The sequence below is a fragment of the Eretmochelys imbricata genome, chromosome 3 (assembly GCF_965152235.1).
Source record: "Eretmochelys imbricata isolate rEreImb1 chromosome 3, rEreImb1.hap1, whole genome shotgun sequence".
NCBI lineage: Eukaryota > Metazoa > Chordata > Testudines > Cheloniidae > Eretmochelys > Eretmochelys imbricata.
The window spans coordinates 624114-651972 of NC_135574.1; the positions used below are offsets into that span (position 1 = coordinate 624114).

Consider the following 27859-nt stretch of genomic DNA (forward strand, 5'->3'; position numbering starts at 1 on the left):
CCTCCCCTCCCCTCCCCAGCTCTGCTGGTGCCCCGCAGGCCAGACCCACAGGCCCCTGCTATCCCAGCCCTGGGCTCCCTCGCTCCCTCCCTCGCACCCAGCCCTGCCGGTGCCCAGAGACCTTTGCTATCCCAGCCCTGAGCTCTCTCCCTCCCTCACACCCAGGTCTGCCGGTGCCCAGAGCCCTCTGCTATCCCAGCCCTGGGCTCCCTCCCTCCCTCGCACCCAGCCCTGCCGGTGCCCAGAGACCTTTGCTATCCCAGCCCTGAGCTCTCTCCCTCCCTCACACCCAGGTCTGCCGGTGCCCACAGCCCTCTGCTATCCCAGCTTGGGACGCTGATCGTACCCTCTTGTGCCACAGTGTATGGTGGTTTTGTGATGGGGAAACTGGAGCCTAGGCTCGGAGCCTAAACTGCCGTTCCCTCGTGATCTGCGGGAGGTGCCCAGAGCCTGTGCTAGGCCGTTTCTCTAAGGTGCTGGTGAACTTTCTTTCCTCCATGTGCCAGGCCTCGTGACACCTTCCTCTCCTTGCCAGCCATTCTCCCTGACCCTCCTTGCTCCCCAGTCCCCTGTGGAGACATCCATGCAGGTGACCCGAGCAGCGAGGCTGCTTCGTTGTCTCCTCACACAGTTCCCAGTCTCGCTACCTGTCCCTAACGTGAGCAGAGCTCAGCCGGATCTGATCTCCCTGGCCTGCTAAGGATCTCTGCCCCTTGCGGCTCTAGGTGCGCCGTCAAGGCCATTGAGGCAGCCATTGGGGCCCGGCAGTGGAAGAAGGCCATTTACATTCTGGATTCACAAGAGAAAAGGATAGCAGTCAAGTACTACCCCAGGATTGCCCAGCACTACGCAACCTTGCAGGAGTACCAGGTGAGATGCCAGCTCCCAGCATCTCCCAGCCCCACAACGGCCAGAGGTGGCTCACCTGCTGTCCTGTTCCCCACAGATCGCAGAGGAGCTGTACATCAAAGGAGATCGGCCCAAGGACGCTATTGACATGTATACGCAGGCGGGGCTCTGGGAGCAGGCACACAAGGTAGGGATAGAGGCTGAGAGTGGCTGAGTCTCTTGGGCCCTGCTGCCACCTTCCAAAGCAGTATTTGTCTTCATACCTGGAGGTCCTAGTGCCCTGGGCTCAGCAGCCTGCAGGTAGAGCTCTGTTCCCAAAGGGTCTTTGCAGGCGGGAGCCGTGAGCTCCCAGTCACAGAATGGGACAGGCAACTGCACCCTGTGCCCGCTCTGTGTCTCCCTCCACTTCCGGCTCTGGCCTGAATAACAGCATCTCTCAAAAGGACTGGGCAACCCCCAGGCTCAGCCCCGCTCTCACTGAGCTGCATGACCAAGTGCCCTCAGTCTGCGGTGGATGCAGCATCTGCTCCTCAGGGAGAAAGGGGTCGGTGTCTGTCTCCAAACCATCCAAAATGGAGACCAGTGAGATTGGCCGTGGGCACCAGCATGTGCTCAGTGGGTGCTCAGTGGGTGCCTGGAATCAGTGTCTAGGGCTTCTGAGCTGAGCCCATCACACGCCCACCTGGTATTCCTGGGGGGAATGGCTGCTTTTATGCCGTGGCCTGCCTGGCTAGCTCAGCAGGGAGCCAGAGCAGATCTGTGAGGGGGTTGCGGGTCTCTCCCCAAATTCTCATTATCCCCTTTACGCTGAGGTTGCTGGGTAGGAGGCTGGAACCTGTTTCGTGTCTCCCTGCAGCTGGCGACCAAGTGCATGAGGCAGGAAGATGTGTCCGTGCTCTACATCACCCAGGCTCAAGAGATGGAGAAGCAGGGCAAATACAAAGAAGCAGAGCGGTGAGTGTCTGCCTGGACACCATGAGTGGGGGGCTAGGCCTCGGTAGTGGCCCATGGGACTTGGAGCAGGGCAGGGCTGAGTCTCTCCAGAGTCCAGTCCCCAGCCAGGCCTGTCAAGAATGTGCCTTAGGAGTCTTGCTGTGAGGTTGGTTTTATGATGGGAGGACAAAGGCGCTTTCCTGGGACTAGAGGGGAGTTCCAGGCTGAGGGTGAGGAATAGAAACCCCCTGCAGGTCACATGTCATTGCTCAGCCACGTGGCCCTTGAGTCATCTCACATGCCTCTGTAGCCCCAGGCAACCCTGCCAGGCTGTCCTGTCCTAACTTCTCCCCAGCTGTGTGAGGCTAGTGGCTGGGCTGGGTGTTCCCCTGTGTGCCACCTGTAACCATTCCCTGCCCAGCTCTGAGCCTCACTGCTGCCACTCCCGGTTTCTGGGGAGGCCCTACGAGGCCATGCAGCATGTCTCCCCAGGGCAAGGAGAAGGGACTCTTCTCTGTGCGGGGGCAGAATGTGCTGGCCTTGCCATGGGCCAAGGTGCTGCAGTTACTTTTCCAGATTTCTCTCTTCCATTTTTCTTAACTGCAGCAGCCAGTGGGATTTTTCTGGGTTTCCCCCCAAACCAAGTCTCCTTTCCCGCTCTGGGACCAGTCAGGAACACCCCACCCTCTCTCTTCTGGTTCTGTGGAGGGCTCCTTGGAGGAGCAGAGAATGATGAGACCTTTCTCAGCCCTTCTGAAGGGACACTGGCTCTTCTCTCCCAAGTGCTTGGTCTAGCTAAAGCTGTCCCCTCAGCGAGCGTGGTGTTTGATCTCTGGCACCTGCTCTCCCACCATCCACACAGCCCTCCCGCAAAAGGAGAGGAACTGGGACTGAGATTTCTGTTATAAAAAACAAGCAGAGGGAGCCTGACAGTCCTCTGGGTACACGAGAGAGGCCAGAAGTTCACCAACCCAGTGGGGAATTCTGCAGGGTGGCGCCAAGCCACTGGCAATCTCCAGCTGAGACGCCAGGAAGGATTCCTAGGGGTGGAGCAGTTGTATAGTTTGTGCATCTGTTTGCACATGGGCAGAGAGGAGCTGGACCAGATCCAGCAGCTGGCTCAGAAGGGTGGTTGGGGCCTTTTCCCTCCAGTGAGTGCCAACTCCTATCTTATCCCAGCTTGAGTGGACTGGCTGGCTTGGGGATTAGGAATGCAATACAAGGCCTTTCTCCTCTATGGGCACTGGCTCTGGTCAGCCCAGGACAGGACTGCTGAGGGTGTGGTGGGAAATGGGATACTGGGCCATTCCTATGTACGTCACCAGGTCCAGTCGATCCCAGGGCAGTAGTGACATAAACTCTTCAGTGGCCTAAGCGAGGTGAGCTGGGGTCCACATCACCAAGCCGTCATCAACCACCGGGACTGCTGGCAGCCTCAGCAGGGAGGTGAAGGCATGACTGGGCCCCAGAGACCCAGGAGGGTCCCTCCAGGGGACAGCGGAGGCAGACTGGTAGGGACAGGATGGGAAGGTGGTCCTGTCATCCCCTGTGTGGGTAGGTTACATGGAGCTGTGCATCTCCACAGCACATAGTCCCACACCGTTCATCAACACAACATGCCGTGCACCGTTTCCTGTCTGATGAGTATTCAGCCCGTGCCCTGCTCCAGGTGGCCAGGGAAGAGATGGGTTCTTGGGCGCAGCCCAGCAGCAGAGTCTGCGTCTGAATCATAGAATCATAGAAGATCAGGGTTGGAAGGGACCTCAGGAGGTCATCTAGTCCAACCGCCTGCTCCAAGCAGGACCAATCCCCAATTTTCGACCCAGATCCCTAAATGGCCCCCTCAAGGATTGAACTCACAACCCTGGATTTAACAGGCCAATGCTCAAACCACTGAGCTATCCCTCACCCCCGAGGCCCGGCCCAGTGACAGAGTCTGCGCCTGCCACGCCTGTGTCCCGGGACCCGGCCCAGCGACAGTCTCAGCATTTCCGTGCTTGTGTTCTCAGGCTGTACATCACGGTGGAGGAACCTGATCTGGCCATCACCATGTATAAAAAGTGTAAGATGTATGATGAGATGATTCGCCTGGTAGCAAAGTACCACAAGGACTTGCTGAGTGACACACACCAGCATCTGGGAAAGGTAAAGCTGTCGGGGTTCGGGCAAGGATCTGTCATCCCAGCGGGAGGGCTAGAGACGCTCCCTAACACGCCGCCTCCTATTACAGGAGCTGGAGACTGAGGGCCGCCTGCAGGAGGCTGAGTACCACTACCTGGAAGCCAAGGACTGGAAGGCCACAGTGAACATGTACAGAGTGAACGACATGTGGGAGGAAGCGTACAGGGTAACAGCAGCTCTTTAACAGCGAGGACAGGGCATGGCACCAGCAGGTCCCCGTATGTGTCTAGCCGCAGTGTTGCTGGCAGCACTGCAAGTCCCAGCATGCACTGCTCCCCACTGGTGCGAACATAAGCCGCGTGTGATGATGGATGAAGTGCTTGGGTCAGGATGGAGCAGTGCATGCTGGGATCCACATCTGCTGCCCTCTTGGGTGAGCAATGCAGGAGGCAGGGAAGTCTCTGCATTCCGTCCCCTGCAGGCCCTTGCCTCCTTCTCACCAAGCCGCAGGGAGGCCGTAACTTGGGGAAGGGTCTCTGTGTTGGGGAGGGAGTCACGGACTCAGCTTGCTCCAGCAAGGAGCCCCCTGGGAGACTCAGCTGGTCCTTCAGGTCTGTTTGCTTTGGACAGGTAGCCAAGGCCCACGGGGGGGCGAATTCCTACAAGCATGTGGCCTATCTGTGGGCAAAGAGCCTTGGAGGGGAAGCTGCTGTGAAACTCCTCAATAAGTTTGGGCTCCTGGAAATGGCCATCGACCATGCAGCAGACAATGGGTGAGTGTCCTGAGGCCAGGAGCTTGCCTCCTGGCACAGGGAGAGCAAAGCCAGGCCTGGCGAATGCCCTTCACTCACAGCCGCTACAGGCCCCAGGAGGGAGGCGCCCTCTGCATCCCACAGGGACTGAGGAGGAGCTGCTGTGGCCTCTGCCCCCCTCCCATCCCTGGGGGCCTGGGAAGGAGCTTTTCCCGTCTTGGCTTGGGGGAGGTGAGGCCTTGCACACCTTCCACCTGCAGGGGCGGGGGCCAGGGGCCAACTCACCAGCAGCACCACAAGCTACCACCTGCTGGGGCCGCCTCCTGTTGTACACCAGCACCTGCCCTGCCCACTCTCACTGCCTGCACCATCAGTCACCACAGCCATCTCCTGTGCCGGGTCCTAGCCCCAGCTCTCCCCTCACAAGCCTCCCACCTCACCCTGGCTTCTGCCTGCCAGCACCAGCCCTTCCCCTCCCGTCGGCTGTGCGGGAGGCGTGGCCAGGCTTTGCCCCACGTGGGGCGCAGCCAGGACCTAGCTTGGCTCACCCCGTCTCTCTCCTCTCATCACAGTGTCTTTGACTTTGCATTCGAACTGGCTCGGCTCTCGCTGAAGCAGAAGACACCCGAGATCCACTTCAAGTACGCCATGTTCCTGGAGGACGAGGTACGACCTTGCACTGTGTCCAGGCTGCAGAGCGCTTGCCCGGGGGCCTGCACGAGGCAGGTTCCTCCGCCTCCCCAGGGAAGTGGCGTGGCAGCAGTTCGGAGCCTGGAGCTCTGTGAAGCCCTTGCCCCTCCTGGCCGAGGAGGAGCAGGAGGCCACAGTGCCTAAGCAGATTGCTCTCCTCTGTCCTAGGGCAAGTTCGAAGAGGCTGAGGCCGAGTTCATTAAAGCTGGGAAGCCCAAGGAAGCGGTACTAATGTGAGTGCCCCCTGCTGACTGCATCCAGGTTCCAGGCCAGGGGGCCTTGCTCCCCTGCCTGACCCCAGCCTGGCAGCTCTTCTTTCTAGTTGATCTCGTGCTCCCTCCCACCCCCATCTGCTGGACCCAGGCTGGCATGTCTCATTGGCTCCCCAGGTTTGTCCACAACCAGAACTGGGACGCTGCCCAGCGCGTGGCTGAGGCCCACGACCCAGACAGCGTGGCTGATGTGCTCGTGGGGCAGGCTCGCTTTGCCTTTGAGCAGAAGGAATTTCAGAAAGCAGAGGCCTTCCTCCTGCGGGCCCAGCGCCCAGAGCTGGCCGTGAAATATTACAAGGTGGGTGTGGCCAGTGGTTACATCGCTTGACCCCACAGAGCTCAGTGTCTGGGTGGGGAACCCACCCCCATTCCTACCTGAGAGCTCAGTGTCTGGGCAGGGAACCCCTGCATCATCGTCCTGAGCGCTCAGTGTCTGGGTGGGGACCCTCCCGTGCCCCCCCACCCCCCGTTCCCATACGAGAGCTCAGTGTGTGGATGAGGACCCACCTCCCCTGTCGTCCCCCACGAGAGCTCAGGGTCTGGGCCTAGAACCCACAACCCCTGTCCTGTGAGTAGCTGTGGGGGACTGGGGGGTTGGATTGGGAGAGGCTGTGGGTGCCGCCTCCCCAGGTGTAGCTGTGAGGGGGTGGGGGATCAGGAGGGGCTATGGTGTCCCCTCCATGGTAGTAGCGGTGAGGGGCTGGACCGGGAAGGTCGGGGGCTGGATCAGCCCTGGGGTGCCTGGGAGCCCAGCAGGCTGAGCAAAGACCTTCCCCACTCCGGCCCTGGTGTGTTTGGTGCAGGAGGCCAGCATGTGGAGCGACGCCCTGCGGACCTGTAAGGAGTACGTCCCCAGCCGGCTGGAGGCACTGCAGGAGGAGTACGACAGGGAGGCTGCCAAGAAAGGTACCAGGTAGGCCAAGGCTGTTCAGCTGGGGGCATTGGGCTGAGCCAGTGCAGGGACATCCAGAGCTTGGCTGAGTTCCCTGCTCCCTGCGGCGGGGCTTCTGAGCCCATCACTGCTGCCTCCCTAAGCACTGGGGCGGGGGCAGGAGACAGGACCAGCTGAACCTTTCTCCATCCCTGCACCTGCCTCCCCCTGTGTGTGCAGGGCTCATGCCCAGGCCTGGCCCCACCAGGATCCCTGCACCATCTCCCCATGCCCAGCATGGGCTCACGTCCTGTGTTGGTCCTGGCAGAGGCGTGGAGGGCATGCTGGAGCAGGCCCGGCAGTGGGAGCAGGCTGGGGAATATGCCAGGGCCGTGGACTGCTACCTGAAGGTACAGGATCCCAGTAACAGCCTGCTGGTGGAGAAGTGCTGGCTGAAGGTAAGTCCTGAGCCCCTGGCCCTCCACTGGTACCCCAGGGGCCTCACCATACACTGGCTCCCTCACCCCAAAGAGACACCATGCCCAACCCCCAAGTGTCTCTGGGGGCTTCAGGCTGACTGAGACCCGAGAGATGAGCTGGGCACCAGTGACCCATTGAAGGCTGTGCCCTGAACAACCCCATCGCCTGAGGCCAGGGCCAGGGTTGGACTCTCCGTGATGGGGCCTCTCTCCACAATCTCGGGGCCGAGGCCTGGCTCTCCCCAAAGGTGGCCTCCCCCAATCTCGGGGCCAGGAGCCGGCTCTCCCCAAAGGGTCCCTTTCTCTGACAGCTCCTGTCTCTTGCACCGCTGATGCCTTTTGTCCTGCAGGCAGCTGAGCTGGCCATTAAATTCTTGGGCCAGCCCCGGAGTGTGGAGGTGATGCGTCTGGTGGGACCCCAGCTGGTGGCCATGAAGAAGTCCAGCACGGTAAGGGCTGGTGCTTTCAACGCGGTGCTGAAGAGAGGTGTTAATGTCAGGGGAATGAAAGGTGAAGGGGTAACTTGGTTACAGTCTGTGAGTACCTACATGGGGAACAAACATTTAATAAGGTGCTCTTCAGTCTAGCAGAGGCAGGGCTAACGCGAGCCCATGGTTGGAAGCTGAAGCTAGAAGAATTCAGACTGCCAATAAGGTGTGAATGTTTAGCAGTGAGAGTCATTAACTACTGGAACAACTAGTTCCTCGGCTGTGCAGTCGCTGTGTGCTGACCAGGGGGGCAAGAAGGGAAGTGGGCATTGTGTCCCAGAGAAGGAGGCAGGTGCTGTGTCCTGAGGCTAGGGGAGTGAAATATTGGGTGATCCAATCACCATAGTGTGCTTGGACTTTCAGAAAGCCTTTGACAAGGTCCCACACCAGAGGCTCTTGCGCTAAGGAGTCATGGGATAAGAGGGAAAGTCCTCTCATGGATCAGTAACTGGTTACAAGATAGGAAACAGAGAGTAGGAATTAGTGGCCAGTCTTCACAATGGAGACAGGTAAATAGCAGGGCCCCCCTGGTGATCAGTGCTGTTCAGCATGTTCATAAATGATCTGGAAAAAGGGGGTGAACAGTGAGGTGGCCAAATTTGCAAATGATACAAAATTCACTCCCCCTGAAGCCTCTGGCATTGGCCTGTGTCGGTAGACAGGACCTGGGCTAAATGCAGCATTGCTCTGACCCAGTGTGGCCATTCTGATGTTCTCATTTTGTGGAGCATGTTTCAGTAGTGCCCAGAGGCTGCAGTCACGGCTCTGGCCCCATGGTATGGGTTCTGTAGAAGTGGGTCCAGATGGCCTCTGGCCTTGGAGCCCCAGGTGACAGTGCCCAAGTGTGACCCTGCTCCGGTCCTGCAGGCAGCTGAGCTCTACCTCAACCTGGACCTCATCCGAGAAGCTATCGATGCCTTCATTGAGGGTGAAGAATGGAACAAGGCAAAACGTGTGGCCAAGGAGCTCGACCCCAGGTAACCCTCAGGCCTGGTCCTCGCCCCTGCCCCTTGCAGGTTCCTCTCCATCCTCTCCCCTGACTGTCCCCTGCAGATTCCCCTCTGTCCTGTCCTCCCCACTGCCCCCTGCAGGTTCCCCTCCATCCTGTACCCCGTCACTGCCCCTTGCAGGTTCTCCTCCATCCTGTCCTCCCCACTGCTCCTTGCAGATTCTCCTCCATCCTGTCCTCCCCACTGCTCCTTGCAGATTCTCCTCCATCCTGTCCTCCCCACTGCCCTCTGCAGGTTCTCCTCCATCCTGTCCTCCCCACTGCTCCCTGCAGGTTCTCCTCCGTCCTGTACCCCCGCCACTGCCCCTTGCAGGTTCTCCTCCATCCTGTCCCCCAGTCACTGCCCACTGCAGGTTCTCCTCCATCCTGTCCCCCAGTCACTGCCCACTGCAGGTTCTCCTCCATCCTGTCCCCCAGTCACTGCCCACTGCAGGTTCTCCTCCATCCTGTCCCCCAGTCACTGCCCACTGCAGGTTCTCCTCCATCCTGTCCCCCAGTCACTGCCCACTGCAGGTTCTCCTCCATCCTGTCCCCCACGTCACTGCCCCCTGCAGGTTCTCCTCTGTCCTGTCCCCCACGTCACTGCCCCCTGCAGGTTCTTCTCCGTCCTGTCCCCCCATCACTGCCCCCTGCAGGTTCTTCTCCGTCCTGTCCCCCCATCACTGCCCCCTGGAGGTTCCCCTCTTTCCCATCCCCCCATCACTGCCCCCTGCACGTTCCCCTCTTTCCCACCCTCCCCCACTCCCCTACTGTCTCCCAGTCACCCTCAGTCCCATTTCCCACTACTGCCCTTAAGGCACTTACAGTCCTACCCCCCCTTTCCCTTTTGCCTGTCTCCATCCCCTCCCGCCTGGAGTGCTCTTGGTCCTGTCTCCCTGCGCGCAGTTTTCTACTGCCTTCCTCCCAGGTGCCTCTGTCCCTCGCAGCCTCCTGCCACGGATTGGGGGTGTCTTCTGCCCTCACTCCAGGTGCCCCAAGAGCCTGCTCCTCCTCCAGGGTCCTGCTTCTCTCAGGAGCCTGGCAGACACACCCCAGCTGGGTTGTTCCCTGTCCCTGTCACTGCAGCTGCAGTGGGACCCCCGCTGGGCCCCTGTGCTCCACTCTGGGCACCTCCCCATGGTGGCCATAGGGCACCCTTGGTTTGGCTGCCAACAAAGTCTCCTTCTGCCTGGCAGGTCGGAGGAGTATGTGGACCAGCGCTATAAGGATTATTTAAAGAATCAAGGCAAAGTGGATTCAGTAAGAATGTTTTTGTCTGGGGCTGAACAGGGGGCCCTCCCACGGGGCCGGTGAGGGGCCGGGGCCATTCTGTGCCCAAGGGGCCCTCCCACAGGGCTAGCAAGGGGCCGGGGCCGTTCTGTGCCCAAGGGGCCCTCCCACAGGGCCGGCGAGGGGCCGGGGCCGTTCTGTGCCCAAGGAGCCCTCCCACGGGGCCGGCCAACGGACCGGGGCCGTTCAGTGCCCACGGGGCTGGCAAGGGGCCGGGGCCATTCTGTGCCCAAGGGGCCCTCCCACAGGGCTGGCGAGGGGCCGGGGTTGTTCTGTGCCCAAGGTGTCCTCCCATGGAGCTGGGTGAGGGGGCAGGGCCATTCTGTGCTGGGGGTGGTGCATTGTTTGGGGGGTCTGGGTGCTAACGTGCAGGGCAGTGTGATGCATGTGTGCCTGGGTGCCGGTGCTGGGGGGCAGTGGAGGGCTAGGTGCCCGTGCTGGGGAACAGTGTGATGCATCGGGGCTGGGTGCCCGTGCTGGGGGAGGAGGCTGGGTGCCTATGCCGGGGAGCTGTGGGGGGCTGGGCACCCGAGCTGGGGGGAAAGGGGTCTGGGTGGCTGTGCTGCTGGAGGGGGCTGGGCACCCATGTTGGGGAGCACTGGGGGGCTGGGCACCCACACCAGGGGGCATCTCCCCTGCTCAATGCATTCTCAGGGTGTTGTGGCTCTCTCCTGTTCCACAGCTAGTGGGGGTGGATGTCATGGCTGCCCTGGACATGTATGCGGAGCGGGAGCAGTGGGAGAAGTGCCTGGAGACCGCGGCCAAGCAGGTACCGCTCCAGCCCTGGGCACTGCGCTCACAGCTCTGTCCCTCCCACCGCTGCACAGGCCAGGCCGAGTGCCAGGGCCCAGGCTCTACGGGGCACGCAGGGGGAGAACGAGAGTAAGGGAGAGGAGTGGGGCAGATGGGTCAGTTCTGAATTTTCCCCCTTTTGATGTCATTGAATGTCCCCGCATTCTCCTGCTGAGGGGTAGGGAGACGAGATGCTCCCAGTCTCCCTTCTCTGGACCGCGCAGTATCTTAGGGCTTGTCTCCACGGAGCGAGCTGGGACCCTGCTGCTGTGCGCTCAGGGCTCTGTCGTGTGCTCTGAGCGGCCATTCTAGCTCCACGCGCACTGTGGATAGGCTACCCTGGCACGTAGAGCTGGGCGTGCTGGCTCATCATGCCGGTGCTGGTGGAGTAGCCTGCTGGCAACAGGAGTGGAGAGCGGCAAGCGTCAGCACAGGCGAGCTGTCCTGAGTGTGTGCCCCGGGCTCCAGGCAGGCCTGTAACTCAGGGCAGCTAAGCCCTCCCGCTGCTGGCTGCTGCTCATGCTACTGGACCTACATGGCTGTTTAGTGCCTTGTATGAGGGCTAGTGCAAGTAGCTCCCAGCTCCACGTGCAGACCGAGCCGTAAGGATTGTTGGAAGGGTCCACGCAGCCAGTTAGGGCGTGGCAGGCTAGGGCGCTGTAGATTTACACACACACACCCCCGTGCTGTGCCTCAGCTCTCCATAGACACTAGTATCGTCTGCTCTCTAAGGTAACAATCCCAACCCATGGTTTTACAAAAGGCAGATCGTGCCAAACCTACCTGATCTCCTTCTTTGAGAAAGTAACAGATTTTTTAGACAAAGGAAACGCAGTGGATCTAATTTACCTAGATTTCAGTAAGGCGTTTGATACGGTGCCACATGGGGAATTATTAGTTAAATTGGAAAAGATGGGGATCAATATGAAAATTGAATGGTGGATAAGGAATTGGTTAAAAGGGAGACTACCGCGGGTCCTACTGAAAGGTGAACTGTCAGGCTGGAGGGAGGTTACTAGTGGAGTTCCTCAAGGATCGGTTTTGGGACCAATCTTATTTAATCTTTTTATTACTGACCTCGGCACAAAAAGTGGGAGTGTGCTAATAAAGTTTGTGGATGATACAAAGCTGGGAGGTATTGCCAATTTAGAGAAGGACAGGGATATCATACAGGAGGACCTTGTAAACTGGAGTAATAGTAATAGGATGAAATTTAATAGTGAGAAGTGTAAGGTCATGCATTTAGGGATTAATAACAAGAATTTTAGTTATAAGCTGGGGACGCATCAATTAGAAGTAATGGAGGAGGAGAAGGACCTTGGAGTATTGGTTGACCACGGGATGACTATGAGCCGCCAATGTGATATGGCCGTGAAAAAAGCTAATGCAGTCTTCGGATGCGTCAGGTGAGGTATTTCCAGTAGAGATAAGGAGGTGTTAGTACCGTTATAAAAGGCACTGGTGAGACCTCACCTGGAATACTGTGTGCAGTTCTGGTTTCCCATGTTTAGGAAGGATGAATTCAAACTGGAACAGGTACAGAGAAGGGCTACTAGGATGATCCGAGGAATGGAAAACCTGTCTTATGAAAGGAGACTCAAGGAGCTTGGCTTGTTTAGCCTAACCAAAAGAAGGTTGAGGGGAGATATGATTGCTCTCTATAAATATATCAGAGGGATAAATACGGAGAGGGAGAGGAATTATTTAAGCTCAGTACCAATGTGGACACAAGAACAAATGGATATAAACTGGCCATCGGGAAGTTTAGACTTGAAATTAGACGAAGGTTTCTAACCATCAGAGGAGTGAAGTTTTGGAATAGCCTTCCAAGGGAAGCAGTGGGGGCAAAATGCCTATCTGGCTTCAAGATTAAACTCGATAAGTTTATGGAGGAGATGGTATGATGGGATAACATGATTTTGGCAATTAATTGATCTTTAACTATTCATGGTAAATAGGTCCAATGGCGTGTGATGGGATGTTAGATGGGGTGGGATCTGAGTTACTACAGAGAATTCTTTCCTAGGTATCTGGCTGGTGAATCTTGCCCACATGCTCAGGGTTCAGCTGATCGCCATATTTGGGGTGGGGAAGGAATTTTCCTCCAGGGCAGATTGGAAGAGGCCCTGGGAGGTTTTCGCCTTCCTCTGTAGCATGGGGCATGGGTCACTTGCTGGAGGATTCTCTGCACCTTGAAGTCTTTAAACCATGATTTGAGGACTTCAATAGCTCAGACCTAGGTGAGAGGTTTATTGCAGAAATGGGTGGGTGAGATTCTCTGGCCTGCATTGTGCAGGAGGTCAGACTAGATGATCGTAATGGTCCCTTCTGATCTTAATATCTATGAGTCTATCAGTCTCTCTGTGTGGCAGACTTATTCCAGGTCCTTGATCATTCCTGTCACTCTGTTATAACTCCCTTGAGCTCTGTGACACCCTTTGAGATGGGGGACCAGCACTGCTGTGTCCGGATGAGCCTGCACTGTTGATTCATATAAAGGCATTGGAATATTCTGCGTATTGTTCTACATCTTGTTCATGGATTCATTGATTTTTAAGGCTAAAAGGGACCGTTGTGATCATAGAACTGGAAGGGACCTTGAGAGGTCTCTAGTCCAGTCCCCTGCACTCATGGCAGGACTAAGTATTATCTAGACCATCCCTGACAGGTGTTTGTCCAACTGGCTCTTAAAAATCCCCAATAGTGGAGATTCCACAACCTCCCTAGGCAATTTATTCCAGTGCTTACACACCCTGACAGGAAGTTTTTCCTAATCTCCAACCTAAACCTCCCTTGCTGCAATTTAAGCCCATTGCTTCTTGCCCTATCCTCAGTGGTTAAGAAAAACAAATTTTCTTCCTCCTCCTTGTAACAACCTTTCACATACTTGAAAACTGTTATCGTGTCCCCTCTCAGTCTTCTCTTTTCCAGACTAAACAAACCCAATTTTTTCAATCTTCCCTCATAGGTCATGTTTTCTAGACCGTTAATCATTTTTGTTGCTCTTCTCTGGACTCTCTCCAATTTGTCCACATCCTTCCTGAAATGTGGCGCCCAGAACTGGACACAATACTCCAGTTGAGGCCTAATCAGAGTGGAATAGAGCAGAAGAATTAATTCTTGTCTTGCTTACAATACTCCTGCTAATACATCCCAGAACGATGTTCGCTTTTTTTGCAACAGCGTTACACTGTTGACTCATATTTAGCTTGTGATCCACTATGACCCCCAGATCCCTTCCCGCAGTACTCCTTCCTAGGCAGTCATTTCCCATTTTGTACGTGTGCAACTGATTGTTCCTTCCTAAGTGGAGTACTTTGTATTTGTCTTTATTGAATTTCATCCTATTTACTTCAGACCAATTCTCCGGTTTGCCCAGATCATTTTGAATGTTAATCCTGTCCTCCAAAACACTTGCAATCCCTCCCAGCTTGGTATTGTCCACAGACGTTATAAGTGTAATCTCTATGCCATTATCTAAACCATTGATGAAGATATTGAACAGAACCGGACTCAGAACTAATCCCTGCAGGACTGCACTCATTATGTCCTTCCAGCATGACTGTGAACCACTGATAACTACTCTCTGGGAATGATTTTCCAACCAGTTTTGCACCCCCCTTATAATAGCTCCATCTAGGTTGTATTTCCCTAGTTTAGTTATGAGCAGGTCATGCGAGACAGTATCAAAAGCCTTACTAAAGTCAAGATATACCACATCTACCGCTTCCCCCCATCCTCAAGGCTTGTTACCCTGTCAAAGAAAGCTATCAGGTTGGTTTGACACAATTTGTTTTTGGCAAATCCATGCGGACTGTTAGTTATCACCTCATCATCTTCTAGGTGTTTGCAAATTGATTGCTTGATTACTTGCTCCATTATCTTTCCGGGTACAGATGTTAAGGTGACTAGTCTGTAATTCCCCGGGTTGTCCTTACTTCCCTTTTTATAGATGGGCACTATATTTGCCCTTTTTCAGTCTTCTGGAATTTCTCCCATCTCCCATGACTTTTCAGAGATAATCGCTAATGGCTCAGCTATCTCCTCAGTCAGCTCCTTGGGTATTCTAGGATGCATTTCCTCTAGCCCTGGTTACATCTGATCTGACCACCTGCATCGCACCAGCCATAGACCCACCCAGTGATTCCTGGCTGAGCTAGAAAGAGACATGCGACCTGAGCTTCCAGCCACTGGATCTCATTCTGCCCTTTTCTGTGAGGTGCAGTAACTCTCTTCTCCAAGCTCACTCTCCTCCACTGAGATACTTATAAAAGTCCCCTCCAAACCCTCTCTTTGTTAAACTCAGTAGTCTGAGTCTGTCACTAGAAGCAGCTTTCCCAGACCATGCATTGTTCTTGTAGTTCCACTCTGAACCTTTCGACTTTGCCAATTTCCTAGCCCATTCTGTATGCATCCTAACGTGTTGTGTATTCTCCTGGCCACAGCTGCACATTGAGCCGCCCCCTTGATGCCTAGGTTCCCGTCCAGAGCTGGTACAAGTAGCGTGACGCCCTAGAAGGTGCTGAGTAGTCACAGTCCTACCACTTTGGAGGGGAGTGGGAGAGGCTGAGAGCCACAGGCGGGCACTGGGGCAGACAGCCCGCAGAGGGGCTGTGGGCTGTGTGGAGGGACAAATCTGCTAGCCGGGGTGTTGGCTTTTCCTTTGCTGTTGCTCTCTCGGAGATGTGGCCGATTGTGCTGTGCGTGTGTGACTCTGGTGGACGCTGTCCTTCTGGAATGGACCACGCCCATCAGCTCCAGCAACTCCTCTCCCAGAGCTGGTCACCGTCCTAAACCATTGTCTGCTCCCTTTTCTGGGTCTGTCTGGCACTCCTTTCTCCCCTCCCTGCCGGCATGGGGCAGCTAATAGGAGCAGGCATGGCACAGCCTGTATTCACCATCTGTGGTGGGGTCAAAGGGTCAGCCACAAACAGGGCCTCCTTGTGCTGGGTGGTGACAACCCCAGCAGCCCCAGGGTGAAGGAAGGGGTCTCACACACCACAAACCAGATTAGTGCCACAGGGTTCTTGGGTGAGGGATTTGTTTTGTTTGGAGGAGAGCAACTAATGGGAGGGGAAGGCAGCAAGGCAGGGGAGAGGAAGGTGAGGAGGACAGGTGTGGAATGAAGCTGAGGACTCCTCCTCCCCTGCTTGCAAATCTCCAATACTCCGTTCTGGGGGTGAGAAGTTAGGTTTGTTTGTTCTTACCTGTACTTTTTCCCTCTTAAGTAGCTTATTAGTTCCATAGGGTTGTTGATCACTGGGAGTTCTTCTTCAACTGCTTGCTCCTATTGATTCCAATTAGGTGTGCGCATGCCGTGTGCATGGCTGTCAGAGAATTTTTACCCTAGCAACGCTCGGTGGGTCGGCTGTGGAGCCCCCTGGAGTGGTGCCTTCATGGTGCTGGATATATACCGCAGTCAACCCAGCGCCACCTCAGTTCCTTCTTACTGCCCGTGACGGTCGCTGGAACTGTGGAGCTCGGCTTTGGTGCTCTCCACTCTCCCTAGTATTTTTTCCTACAGTTTGTTAATAGTTTATAGTTATAGTGTTTAATAGTTGTAATTGTAGTATAGTATAGTTAGTGGGGTTGGAAGGGGTTTTTCCCTTCTCCCCGCTGGTAGCTTGGGCTCATGCCCAAGGCTCCAGGCTTTAAACCCTGCGCTTCCTGCTCCAAGCCCATGCCAACGGGTGACACCCCCCCATGACTCTTGCCTAAAGTGTCTGGGGGAATCTCATCAGACAGAGAAGTGCAGGATCTGCAAAAGTTTTCGGCCCCGGACTAAGAAGGAGTGGGACTTTCGCTTAAGACAGCTCCTCATGGAGGCGGCTCTTAGCCCTCAGCCTCCAGCGGCATGCCAGGACCTGGCACTGAGCATTTCGGTGTGCAGCTCCCCGGTGGCAACAGTAGGAACTGTTCTCTGATGGAGACGTGCGGCACCGGCGTTCCCCAGCCCTGCAACCGACATCATTGGTCTGGCACCACTCCCACTCGCCTGGCCAGAAGCGGCACCGTAGACCGGAAAGGGCGGGCCCACTCCAGCAGACACCAGCTTCCCTGGATCCGCCTTCAGAGCTGCGTCCCATAGCGAAGCGACCAGGGGCACAAGAGGCGACTTCGGTGCCACTGAGTCCAGTGCAACTGGACTCCCCGACTCGTAGCCTGGTTGAGGTCCAGTCACCACCGACTCCTTTGCGGCTGCAGGGATCTGATTGCTATGGCAGTGTCGGCATCCCCTCAGCAGACCAAGGCACCGGCTCCTGTTCATGTGGTACCATCCTCGGGCAAGCCGGCCCTTATCCATCCGTCAACACCATCGGTTGATCTGCAGCACCGATCCCGCTCTCGGCACCCTTCCCACTCCCAACGCCACTTGCAGTCCCAGCGACGCTCGCAGTTCTGGCGCCGCTCTCCTTCGCGGCGCCAGTCATGCTCGCGGCACCGATCAGACTCCTGGCACCATTCTCGGCACTGCTTCGTACACCAGTCACCGTCCAGGAGCAGAACCCGGTCCAGATGCCACTCCCGACGGCGGTCATCATTGCGAACTAGGTCCAGACCCCGGCACCGGTCTAGGTCCCGGCACCGTTCCCCAATGTCACAGCGCCGCTCTCCACCTTTGCAGCACTGATCTCCAGCTTCGCAGCACCGATCTCCATCACATCGACGTGACTCGGCGCAGACCCACTTGGCACCACTGTGGCCATCGCATTCCACCTCTCGTTCAACAGAGTCGGACGCGGGGTCGCGTCCCTCGGACCACCGTCACTTAGATCACAGCCACCTGGACTCAGGGGCTGCTCATTGGCAGGCGCAGGGACAAGGTCCTGTTCAAGGGTCTACTCAGTGGCCCTTTTGGATGCCCTGGGCATACCATCAGGCCCAGTGTTCTCCATCTGGGGCTTCTCATTCAGCCCCCTCCGAGCCACAAGTGCCAGAGGCCACTGGCAGCCGTCCTGCTCCTGGGGGCACGGAGGCTATGGTGTCGTCCTTCCTGGCTCCAGACCCTCCTCCAACTCCGGTTCCTGGTCCGGACGCTGAGGTTGCGGGCTCAGGACTACGAGAGCCAACTCAACAAGAGGCCCCAGATGATCCTCTTCCTCCCATGGTCTCCACCTCATTCTCACCTGACGAGGCAGTGGCAGGAACTGCTATTTTGGGTCCCCCTCCAATAGACCTCCGCACCCACCTCTTATGTAGAGTGGTGCGAAATATGAACGTCCAAGCAGAGGAGGTTATGGAGGCGGAGGACCCTGTGGTTGACATTTTATCCACAGAGGCTCCATCTAGGGTGGCCCTACCGCTCATCCGGACAATCCAGACCACGGCCAGAACAATCTGGCAAACGCCCGCGTCCATTCCTCTGACTGCTAAAGGGGTGGAGTGGAAGTACTTCGTCCCTTCCAAGGGATATGACTATTTGTACATGCATCCACAGCCCTTTTCACTGGTGGTGGCCTCAGTGAATGAGAGGGAGCGGCATGGTCAGCAAGCCTTGGCACCAAAATCAAAAGAGGCCAAACGCCTCGATTTATTTGGGTGCAAAGTCTACTCCTCGGGTGGACTTCAGTTCCGGATTGCGAACCAGCAGGCACTCCTGAGCCAGTACAACTATAACTCTTGGAACTCCATGTTAAAGTTCAAAGAGCTGGTTCCTTCGGAGTCCAGAGTGGCATTTGGGGTCCTGGTGGAAGAGGGCAAAACAGTGGCATGGACCTCATTGCAGGCCTTGTTGGACACCACGGACTCCGCTGCTCGGACCCTCTCTTCAGGGATCGCAATGCAGTGTATCTCATGGCTGCAAGTGTCCGGCTTACCACCAGAGCTTCAGCAAACATTGCAGGATCTGCCCTTCGAGGGCGAAGGCCTGTTCTCAGACAAAACTGACTCAAGGCTTCAAAGCCTCAAAGACTCAAGGGCCATAATGAGATTGTAGGGCATGCACACATTGGCTACCCAGCGAAAGCCCTTTAAGCCTCAGCCTCAACGCCCCTACCCCCATCCTCAGTCGAGGCAGGATTTTTACAAGAGACGGTGTAGTGGCAGGAGGAAACTCTCCAACCACCAGTCCGGGCAGAGCCAGGGCCCATCCAAGCTCTCGGCAGGTCCTAAACAAAACTTTTGAAGGGACACCCGAGGACGATGTGCTGGACCTTGTTCAGTATCCTACCCCACCCTTCCTGAATCATTTATCCCATTTCCACCATGCTTGGTCCCTCATAACCATGGACCGCTGGGTTCTTTGCACAGTGGAAAGGGGATACTCTCTCTAATATTCTTTCTCCCCACCCTCCCTCCCCATCCCTCTTCAGGGACCCCTCTCACGAGCAGCTCCTCATTCAGGAGGTTCAGATGCTCCTTGCCATGAGGACGATCGAGGAGGTTCCAAGGGAGCTATGGGGCAGGGGTTTCTACTCCTGTTACTTCCTAATCCCCAAGGCAAAGGGTGGGCTTCGGCCTATCCTGGACCTCCGCGGACTCAACAAATTCATGGTAAGATTGAAGTTCCGCATGGTCTCCTTGGGCACCAATATACCTTCCCTGGAGACAGGTACGCCGCCCTCGACATGAAGGACACGTATTTCCACATAGCGATCCATCCAGCGCACAGACACTTCCTCCACTTTGTGGTCAACCGCGAGCACTATCAGTTCACAGTTCTTCCATTCGGTCTTTCCATGCCCCCCCTGGTGTTCACCAAATGTATGGCAGTTGTGGCAGCCTTCCTTCATCGGAGACGGATACAGGTACACCCGTATCTCAACAACTGGCTCATCCGAGGCCACACCAAAGAACAGGTGCAGTCCCACCTTCAACTGGTCACGGACACGTTTTGTCGATTAGGCCTCCTCCTCAATGTGGCGAAGTTGACTCTAGAGCCAACCTAGAGATTAGAATTCATCGGGGTGGTCTTAGATTCCGTGCAGGCCCGAGCCCTCCTGCTGAACACTCGTTTCCAAGCTTTGTTGGGCCTCATCCAGAGCCTTCAGAGCTTCCCAACCTTGACAGCAAGAACATGCTTGAGTCTTCTAGGGCACATGGCTTCCTGCACATACGTGACCAGACATGCCAGACTATGGCTCCACCCATTTCAAGCCTGGCTGTCATCAATCTATCGCCCAGCTCGAGACAGTCTGAACCTGGTGGTCACAGTCCCAGGAAAGGTCCTGGCCTCTCTCCGCTGGTGGCTAGACCCCAGGGCAGTATGCAAAGGAGCCCCTTTTCACAGCTCTCAGCCCTCCTTGTCCCTCGTCACAGACTCATCAGCCCTGGGATGGGGCGCCAATCTCGGGGACATTCAGACGCAGGGTCTATGGGCCCCATCCGAGCTCTCTCTCCATATCAACGTACGGGAGCTGATGGCGGTGCGTCTTGAGTGCCAAGCCTTTTGGGAACAGTTGCAGGGTCATTGCGTGGCGGTCCTCACAGACAACACCACGGCCATGTTCTACATCAACAAGCAAAGGGGGGCCTGTTCCTCCCCCCTCTGTCAGGAGGCCATCCGACTGTGGGAATTCTGCATAGCCCACTCCATTCACCTGGTGGCGTCTTTTCTCCCAGGGGTCTAGAACACCTCAGCAGGTCCTTCCACTCCCACAAGTGGTCGCTTCGACCAGATGTCATCCACCCCATCTTCCTAAAGTGCGGGTTTCCCCAGATCGACCTGTTTGCCTCCCTCAGCGACCGGAAATGCCCGGCTTTCTGCTTCCTCCGAGGCTGCTCCCCGGGGTCTCTCACAGACGCCTTCCTACTCCCTTGGATGAGCCGATTGTTTTACGCCTTTCCCCCGTTTCCCCTGGTACAGAAGGTCCTGCTCAGAGTGCACAAGGACAGGACTCCGCTGATTCTGGTCATCCCGGCCTGGCCCAGACAGCACTGGTACACCACGCTGTTGGAGATCTCCGTGGATGCCCCAATGCCACTGCCCCTTTTCCCAGACCTGATCACTTAGGTCACGGCTGCCTCTGTCACCCCGAGCTACGATCCCTCCACCTCACAGCGTGGATGCTGCATGGCTGAGCTCTCAGAGCTCCTCTGTTCTCATTTGGTGCAGCAGGTTCTGTTGGGTAGCAGGAAACCTTCCACTTGGGCCACATATGTGGCTAAGTGGAAGCGATTCTCATGCTGGTGCTCTCAACCGCGGCACGGCTCCCCCCTCCAAGCGTCCATGCCTCTCATTTTGGACTGTCTCCTGAGCCTGAAACAGCAGGGCCTGGCGATATCCATCAGAGTTCACCTGGCGGCCATCTCGGCTTTCCATCTGGGAGCGAATGGCCGATCTGTCTTCTCCAACCCCGTGGTCGGTAGGTTTCTTAAGGGCCTGGACCATCTCTACCCACAGGTACGGCAGCCAGTCCCTACATGGGACCTTAACCTCGTCCTCTCCAGACTTATGGGGCCCCCGTTCAAGCTGTTGGCCACCTGTTCCCTCCTATACCTCTCTTGAAAAACGGTGGGCCTTCTCGCTATCACGTTGGTGAGGCATGTCTGAGCTCAAAGCTCTTACATCGGAACCACCGTACACGATCTTCCATAAGGACAAGGTGCAGCTACGACCCCACCCGGCCTTTCTTCCCAAGATGGTATCGACCTTTCATATCAGCCAGGACATTTTCCTCCCGCTTTTTTATCCAAAACTGCATGCTACTCGTCAGGAACAACGGCTACACTCCCTCGATGTTCATAGGGCCCTTGCCTTCTGAGCGTACAAAGCTGTTCAGGAAAACAACCCAGCTCTTCGTTGCAGTGGCGGACCGGATGAAGGGCCTCCCAGTCTCCTCCCAGTGGATCTCCTCTTGGATCACCTCCTGTATCCGTGCTTGCTATGGTCTTGCTGGTGCTCCGACCCCGCCCCTCACCACTCATACTACAAGGGCTCAGGCCTCCTCAGCGGCTTTCCTGGCCCAGGTTCCAATCCAGGGATCTGCAGAGCTGCTACCTGGTCTTCAGTACCTACCTTTGCCTTTCACTGTGCCATCATCCGGCAAGCCAGAGACGATGCGGCGTTTGGTAGAGTGGTCCTACCAATCTACGGTACTTCACTCCAACCTCACCACCTAGGTAAGGCTTGGAAATCACCTAATTGAAATCGATATGAGCAAGCACTCGAAGAAGAAAAGACAGTTACTCACCTTTGTAACTCTTGTTCTTTGAGATGTGTTGCTCATCTCCATTCCAAACCCGCTCTCCTTCCCCTCTGTCGGAGTAGCCGGCAAGAAGGAACTGAGGGGGCGCTGGGTTGGCTGGGGTATATATCCAGTGCCATGAAGGTGCCACTCCAGGGGGCTCCACAGCCGACCCACCGGGTGTTGCTAGGGTAAAAATGATCCGACGGCCTTGCACGCGGCGTGCGCACACCTAATCGGAATGGATATGAGCAACACATCTCGAAGAACAACAGTTACAAAGGTGAGTAACCATCTTTTCTCTCCTGGGTTTGTGATGCAGTTCCCAGGCTCACAGGGGGAGCTGTTTGGTGCCAAAACTCCTCAACTGGAGCAGCTAACAGGGGAGCTTTGCAAGGGAGTTTAGATGGGTTGTGTGAGGTGGGGCTAGAGACACTTAACATTCTTTAAACTTAAAACCAAAAACACCCCCTGTTAAAAACAATACATCAACAAAGGAACAAGCCGCAGGAGTAAAAAGAGAAAGCAGGCAGAAGTTCAGCCACAGAGTGGGGGCTACCCAGTTTATTGCACACAATGCAGCATGTATGATTACCTGGGTTATGAGCAGTTGTCATATGTGTGCATTCGGTGCAAGGAGCTCCTGGCCCTAAAAGACTGTATACGGGCTTCAGAGAGCAGAGTGGCTGAACTGGAGGAGCTAAGGGAGACAGAGAGGTACATAGAGGAGACTTTCCAGGACCCAGTAGAGCAGTCCCACCCCCAGTCTGGCAGCCTCTGTGCTGTTGAGGAGGATGAAAGTCTCAGGGAAGGAAAACATCCAAATGGAGCAGACAGAAATGATCCCTTAGTTGGGACCCTCCTTCCAGATGATGTTGTGGTATCCTTTTGCACTGGGGGGAGGGATAGCTCAGTGGTTTGAGCATTGGCCTGCCAAACCCAGGGTTGTGAGTTCAATCCTAGAGGGGGCCATTTAGGGATCGGGGGCAAAAAATGGGGGATTGGTCCTGCTTTGATGATGTCCTGAGGTCCCTTCCAACCCCAGGGGAGGGAATTCCATTTATTAGTAAGAGACAGGTAATAGTAATGGGGGATTCAATCATTAGAAACACAGATAGCTGGGTTTGCGATGATCAGGAGAACCACATGGTGACCTGCCTGCCTGCCAAGGTTGTGGATCTCTCCAGACATCTGGATGGATTATGTGTAGTGCTGGGGAGGAGCCATTGGTCGTGGTACATGTAGGTACCCATGACATAGGGAAGGATAGGAGAGAGGTCCTGGAGGCGAAATTTAGGCTGCTGGGTACGAGATTGAAATCCAGGACTTCCATGGGAGCATTCTCTGAAATGCTCCCTGTTCCACGCGCAGGGCCAGTTAAACCAGCAGAGCTGCAGGGTCTCAGTGCATGGATAAGATGATGGTGTAGGGAGGAGGGCTTTAGATTTATTAGGAACTGGGAAAGCTTTTGGGAGAGGAGGAGCTTATACAGGAGGGATGGGTTCCACCTAAACCAAACTGGAACCAGATTGCTGGCACTTAAAATTAAAAATGTCATAGAGCAGTTTTTAAACTAAGGGCTGGGGAAAAGCTGACAGGTGCAGAGGAGCACGTGGTTCAGACAGAGGTAGCCCTTAGGGGAGGATCTATTAATGGAGATTTTCTATGTCCTAGTAAGGAGGAGAGGATGGAGGATAATAAAATACAGGCAGGATCTGATGAGAAACAGTCAAATGAGAAAGAGTCCCATTCAATTACATCATGTAATGGCAGACAGCTAAAAAGTGACAAGTTTTTAAAGTGCTTATTATATACAAATGCTAGAAGTCTAAATACCAAGATGGGTGAACTAGAGTATATGATATAATAGGCATCACAGAAACTTGTTTGAATGAGGATAATCAATGGGACACAGTAATACCAGGGTACAAAATACATCAGAAGGACAGAACAGATCGTGCTGGTTGGGGAGTGGCACTATATGTGAAAGAAAGCATAGAATCAAATGAAGTAAAAATGTAAATGAACCAAACTGTACCATAGAATCTCTATGGATAATAATTCCATGCTCTAATAATAAGAATATAGCAGTAGGGATATATTACCGGCCACCTGAGCAGGATGGGAATAGTGACTATGAAATGCCCAGGGAGATTAGAGAGGCTATAAAAATAAAAAACGCAATAATAATGGAGGATTTCAATGATCCCCATATAGACTGGGTACATCACCTCAGGACAGGATGCAGAGATAAAGTGTGTTGACACCTTAAATGACTGCTTCTTGGAGCAGCTCGTCTTGGAACCCACAAGAGGAGAGGCAATTCTTGATTTAGTCCTAAGTGGAACACAGGATCTGGTCCAAGAGGTGAGTATAGCTGGACCACTTGGTAATACTGACCATAGTATAATTAAATTTAACATCCCTGTGGCAGGGAAAATACCACAGCAGCCCAACACTGTGGCATTTAATTTCAGAAGGGGGACTACACAAAAATGAGGAAGTTAACTAAACAGAAATTAAAAGGTACAGTGGTAAAAGTGAAATCCCGGCAAGCTGCGTGGAAATGTTTTAAAGACACCATATTAGAGGCTCAATTTAAATGTACACCCCAAATTAAAAAACATAGTAAGAGAACCAAAAAAGTGCCACCATGACTAAACAACAAAGTAAAAGAAGTGAGAGACAAAAAAGCATCCTATAAACAGTGGAAGTTAAATTCTAATAAGGAAAATAGAAAAAGAGCATAAACTCTGGCGAATAAACTGTAAAAATGTAATTAGAAAGGCCAAAAAAGAATTTGAAGAACAGCCAAAGACTCAAAAAGTAATAGCAAAAAAACATTTAAGTACATTAGAAGCAGGAAGCCTGCTAAACAGCCAGTGGGGCCACTGGACAATCAAGATGCTAAAGGAGCACTCAAGAACGATAAGGCCATTGCGGAGAAACTAAATGAATTCTTTGCATCAGTCTTCATGGCTGAGGATGTGAGGGAGATTCCCAAACCCAAGCCATTCTTTTTAGGTGATAAATCTGAGGAACTGTCCCAGATTGAGGTGTCATTAGAAGAGGTTTTGGAACAAATGGATAAACTAAACAGAAATAAGTCACCAGGACCAGATGGTATTTACCCAAGAGTTCTGAAGGAACTCATATATGAAATTGCAGAGCTCCTAACTGTAGTTTGTAACCTATCATTTAAATCAGCTTCTGTACCAAATGACTGGAGGATAGCTAATGTGATGCTAATTTTTAAAAAGGGTTGTAAAGGTGATCCCAGCAATTACAGGCCTGTAAGCCTAACTTCAGTACTGGGCAAACTGGTTTAAACTATGGTAAAGAACAAAATGGTCAGACAGATGCGCATAATTTGTTGGGGAAGAGTCAACATGGTTTTTGTAAAGGGAAATCAGGCCTCACCAATCTACTAGAATTCTTTGAGGGGGTTAACAAACATGTGGACAAGGGGGATCCAGTGGATATAGCGTACTTAGATTTTCAGAAAGCCTTTGACAAGGTCCCTCAGCAAAGGCTCTTAAGCAAAGTAAGCTGTCATGGGATAAGAGGGAAGGTCTTCTCATGGATTGGTAACTGGCTAAAAGATAGGAAACAAAGAGTGGGAATAAATGGTCAATTTTCAGAATGGAGAGAGGTAAATAGTGGTGTCTCCCAGGAATATGTACTGGGACCAGTACTATTTAACATATTCATAAATGATCTGAAAAAAAGGGGTAAATAGTGAGGTGGCAAAATTTGCAGATGATACAAAACCAATCAGGATGGTTAAGTCCAAAGTAGACTGCGAAGACCTACAAAAGGATCTCACAAAACTGGGAGACTGGGCAACAAAATGGCAGGTGAAATTCAATGTTGATAAATGCAAAGTAATGCACACTGGAAAACATAATCCCAACTATGCATATAAAATAATGGGGACTAAATTAGCGGTTACCACTCAAGAAAGAAATCTTGGAGTCGTGGATAATTCTCTGAAAACATCCACTCAATGTGCAACAGCAGTCAAAAAAGTGAACAGAATGTTGGGAACCATTAGGAAAGACAGAAAATATCATATTGCCTCTTTATAAACCATGGTACGCCCATAAGGAATCATAGAATATCAGGGTTGGAAGAGACCTCAGGTGGTCATCTAGTCCAACCCCCTGCTCAAAGCAGGACCAACCCCAACTAAATCACCCAGCCAGGGCTTTGTCAAGCTGGGCCTTAAAAACCTCTAAGCAGAGTGGATTTGATTAAATCAAATTGATTTAAATCACTAGTCAGGAAGACTCGATTGAATCATGGATTTCTACATAAAAGTGCATTCTTGTTGGTTGTTACCAACCTGAAGATCCTTCATGTTCGGACATGTTCCTTTCATCATCTTCAACGCAGCTTCCTCCTGAGAAGGAGCACTTCTCATGGAGTTGTTTCATTTGGGCAATCAGGCCTTGCATTTCTTTGTTGCACCGTTTGCATTTTGCACGCATGCATGTCTTACCCAAAGGTAGAGGAACTTCATTAAAATAGTCCCAAACTGGGTCTCTTTTACGGCCTGCTGCCATTATAGGTTTTCCCTTCTACTGAGAGGATGGTATGATAGTACTCAGGCCAGCCTGGCCATGCCATGGGTCTTTTCTTCCAACTTAGACATACCCTGTAAGGTAGTTGACTTAGTCCTACATGACGTTATGTTGAAAAACTTAGCATTATACAAAATCATTGCAGGCCATAGTAAATGAAGCAAAAGCTGTTTCCATGGTAGATTGCGAGAAGTGGCTGAACAGGAAATCTTTGTCTAAGGGGGTGTTTCTAGTGGGATCCAGAAGGGCTCTGTTCTCTGTCCAGTGCTGTTCTATATCGAGATCAGTCGTCTGACAGAATATATCAAATCACTTGCTGGTAAAATGCCGAGGTGTCCCCCAAATGAGTGGAGGGGTAAATCATGAGACGGAGGGCAAGTTCTACAGAGGATCTGGATCTAAAGCCTGGCCCAGCCATTGCTTCCTCTCTCTGTCCCTGCTCCAGAATTATAAGGTCCTGCACAAGTACGTTGCTCTGTATGCAACCCACCTCATCCGGGAAGGCAGCTATGACAAAGCGCTGAGCCTGTATGTCCAGCATGGAGCTCCCGCCAACCTGCAGGTAAAGGAGACGTTCAGTGCAGCACCGGGATCTTCTCCAACCCTGGCTCCCAGGCTGGGGCCTTGTGCTCTGGCTCTGCCGCTCTCCCTCTGGGCCACGTCTGTAGGGAAGGTGGTGTAGGACCCAGCTCTGCACCCACAGGGGCTCCTCCATGCTGGGTCTGCGGCCACTTCCCGTTCCCTCTGTCTCCTGTGCAGAGGAGGTGGGGAGGAGGCTGAGGATCTGCCCCACATGTGTACGGCATGCGGGGACAGGCCACGGTTCTGCTAGGTACCATTGGTCTTGTTCTTTCCTGGGAGACTCTGGGCTGTAGGGAGAGGCCTGGGGGGGAGGCTGCGTTGCTAGGGGGCAGTTCCGGGACCACTGCTCCCTGCATACTGGCTGGACACGTCGCTGCAGGATACCGTGCGCGCGTGGAGCTGCTGGGACCCCCGTCTGTGTTCCCTCACGCGGCAGGGGAGGCTGGGGCTCCCCTCAGCTCCCACCCAGTGCCCAGGATACGTGGCTTCCCCTCTCATGCAGAATTTCAACATCTACAAGCGTCTCTTTGTGGAGATGGTGAACGCGCCCGGCATGAACAGCACCGAGGCCTATCCCAGCTGGGCCGACCTGCGCGACGTCCTCTTCAACCTGGTGAGTGCGACCGCGCTGCCCCCCGTGGCGACATCCCAACGGAGCTCAGAGCTCTGCCCCCTGGCTCCCGGTGCTGCTCAGCGCCCACGGCTCCCTCTGCCTCCCCCCCCACTGCTCAGCGCCCACGGCTCCCTCTGCCTCCCCCTCACTGCTCAGCGCCCACGGCTCCCTCTGCCTCCCCCCCACTGCCCAGCAACCACGGCTCCCTCTGCCCCCCCACAGCTCAGCGTCCATGGCTCCCTCTGCATCCCCCCCACGGCTCAGGGCCCATGGGTCCCTCTGCCTCCCCCTCAGTGCTCAGCGCCCACGGCTCCCTCTACCCCCCACTGCCCAGTGCCCACGCCTCCCTCTGCCTGCCCCCCACTGCTCAGCGCCCACAGCTCCCTCTGCCTACCCCCCACTGCTCAGCGCCCATGGCTCCCTCTACCTC

The 27859-nt window shown here is 54.4% G+C and overlaps 1 protein-coding gene across 5 annotated transcripts in view; it reads left to right on the forward strand.

Moving 5' to 3' along the window:
* The window catches only part of IFT172 (intraflagellar transport 172), a 154029-nt gene that overhangs the window by 105846 nt on the left and 20324 nt on the right, over positions 1–27859 (forward strand). For 4 of the 5 annotated variants that reach the window (XR_013345524.1, XM_077812218.1, XM_077812219.1 and 1 more), the window contains 17 exons: positions 726–870; positions 947–1036; positions 1706–1803; positions 3792–3927; positions 4013–4129; positions 4534–4676; positions 5228–5321; positions 5514–5578; positions 5735–5915; positions 6421–6530; positions 6817–6946; positions 7318–7416; positions 8323–8432; positions 9640–9703; positions 10416–10502; positions 26680–26796; positions 27319–27429. Coding sequence is in view for 4 of the 5 variants with exons in the window: in XM_077812218.1 (XP_077668344.1) it covers positions 726–870; positions 947–1036; positions 1706–1803; positions 3792–3927; positions 4013–4129; positions 4534–4676; positions 5228–5321; positions 5514–5578; positions 5735–5915; positions 6421–6530; positions 6817–6946; positions 7318–7416; positions 8323–8432; positions 9640–9703; positions 10416–10502; positions 26680–26796; positions 27319–27429 (1897 nt within the window). In the remaining variant the exon portion in view is untranslated. The remainder of the gene's footprint in view (positions 1–725; positions 871–946; positions 1037–1705; positions 1804–3791; positions 3928–4012; positions 4130–4533; positions 4677–5227; positions 5322–5513; positions 5579–5734; positions 5916–6420; positions 6531–6816; positions 6947–7317; positions 7417–8322; positions 8433–9639; positions 9704–10415; positions 10503–26679; positions 26797–27318; positions 27430–27859) is intronic. The other variant, XM_077812220.1, reaches the window with a different exon arrangement.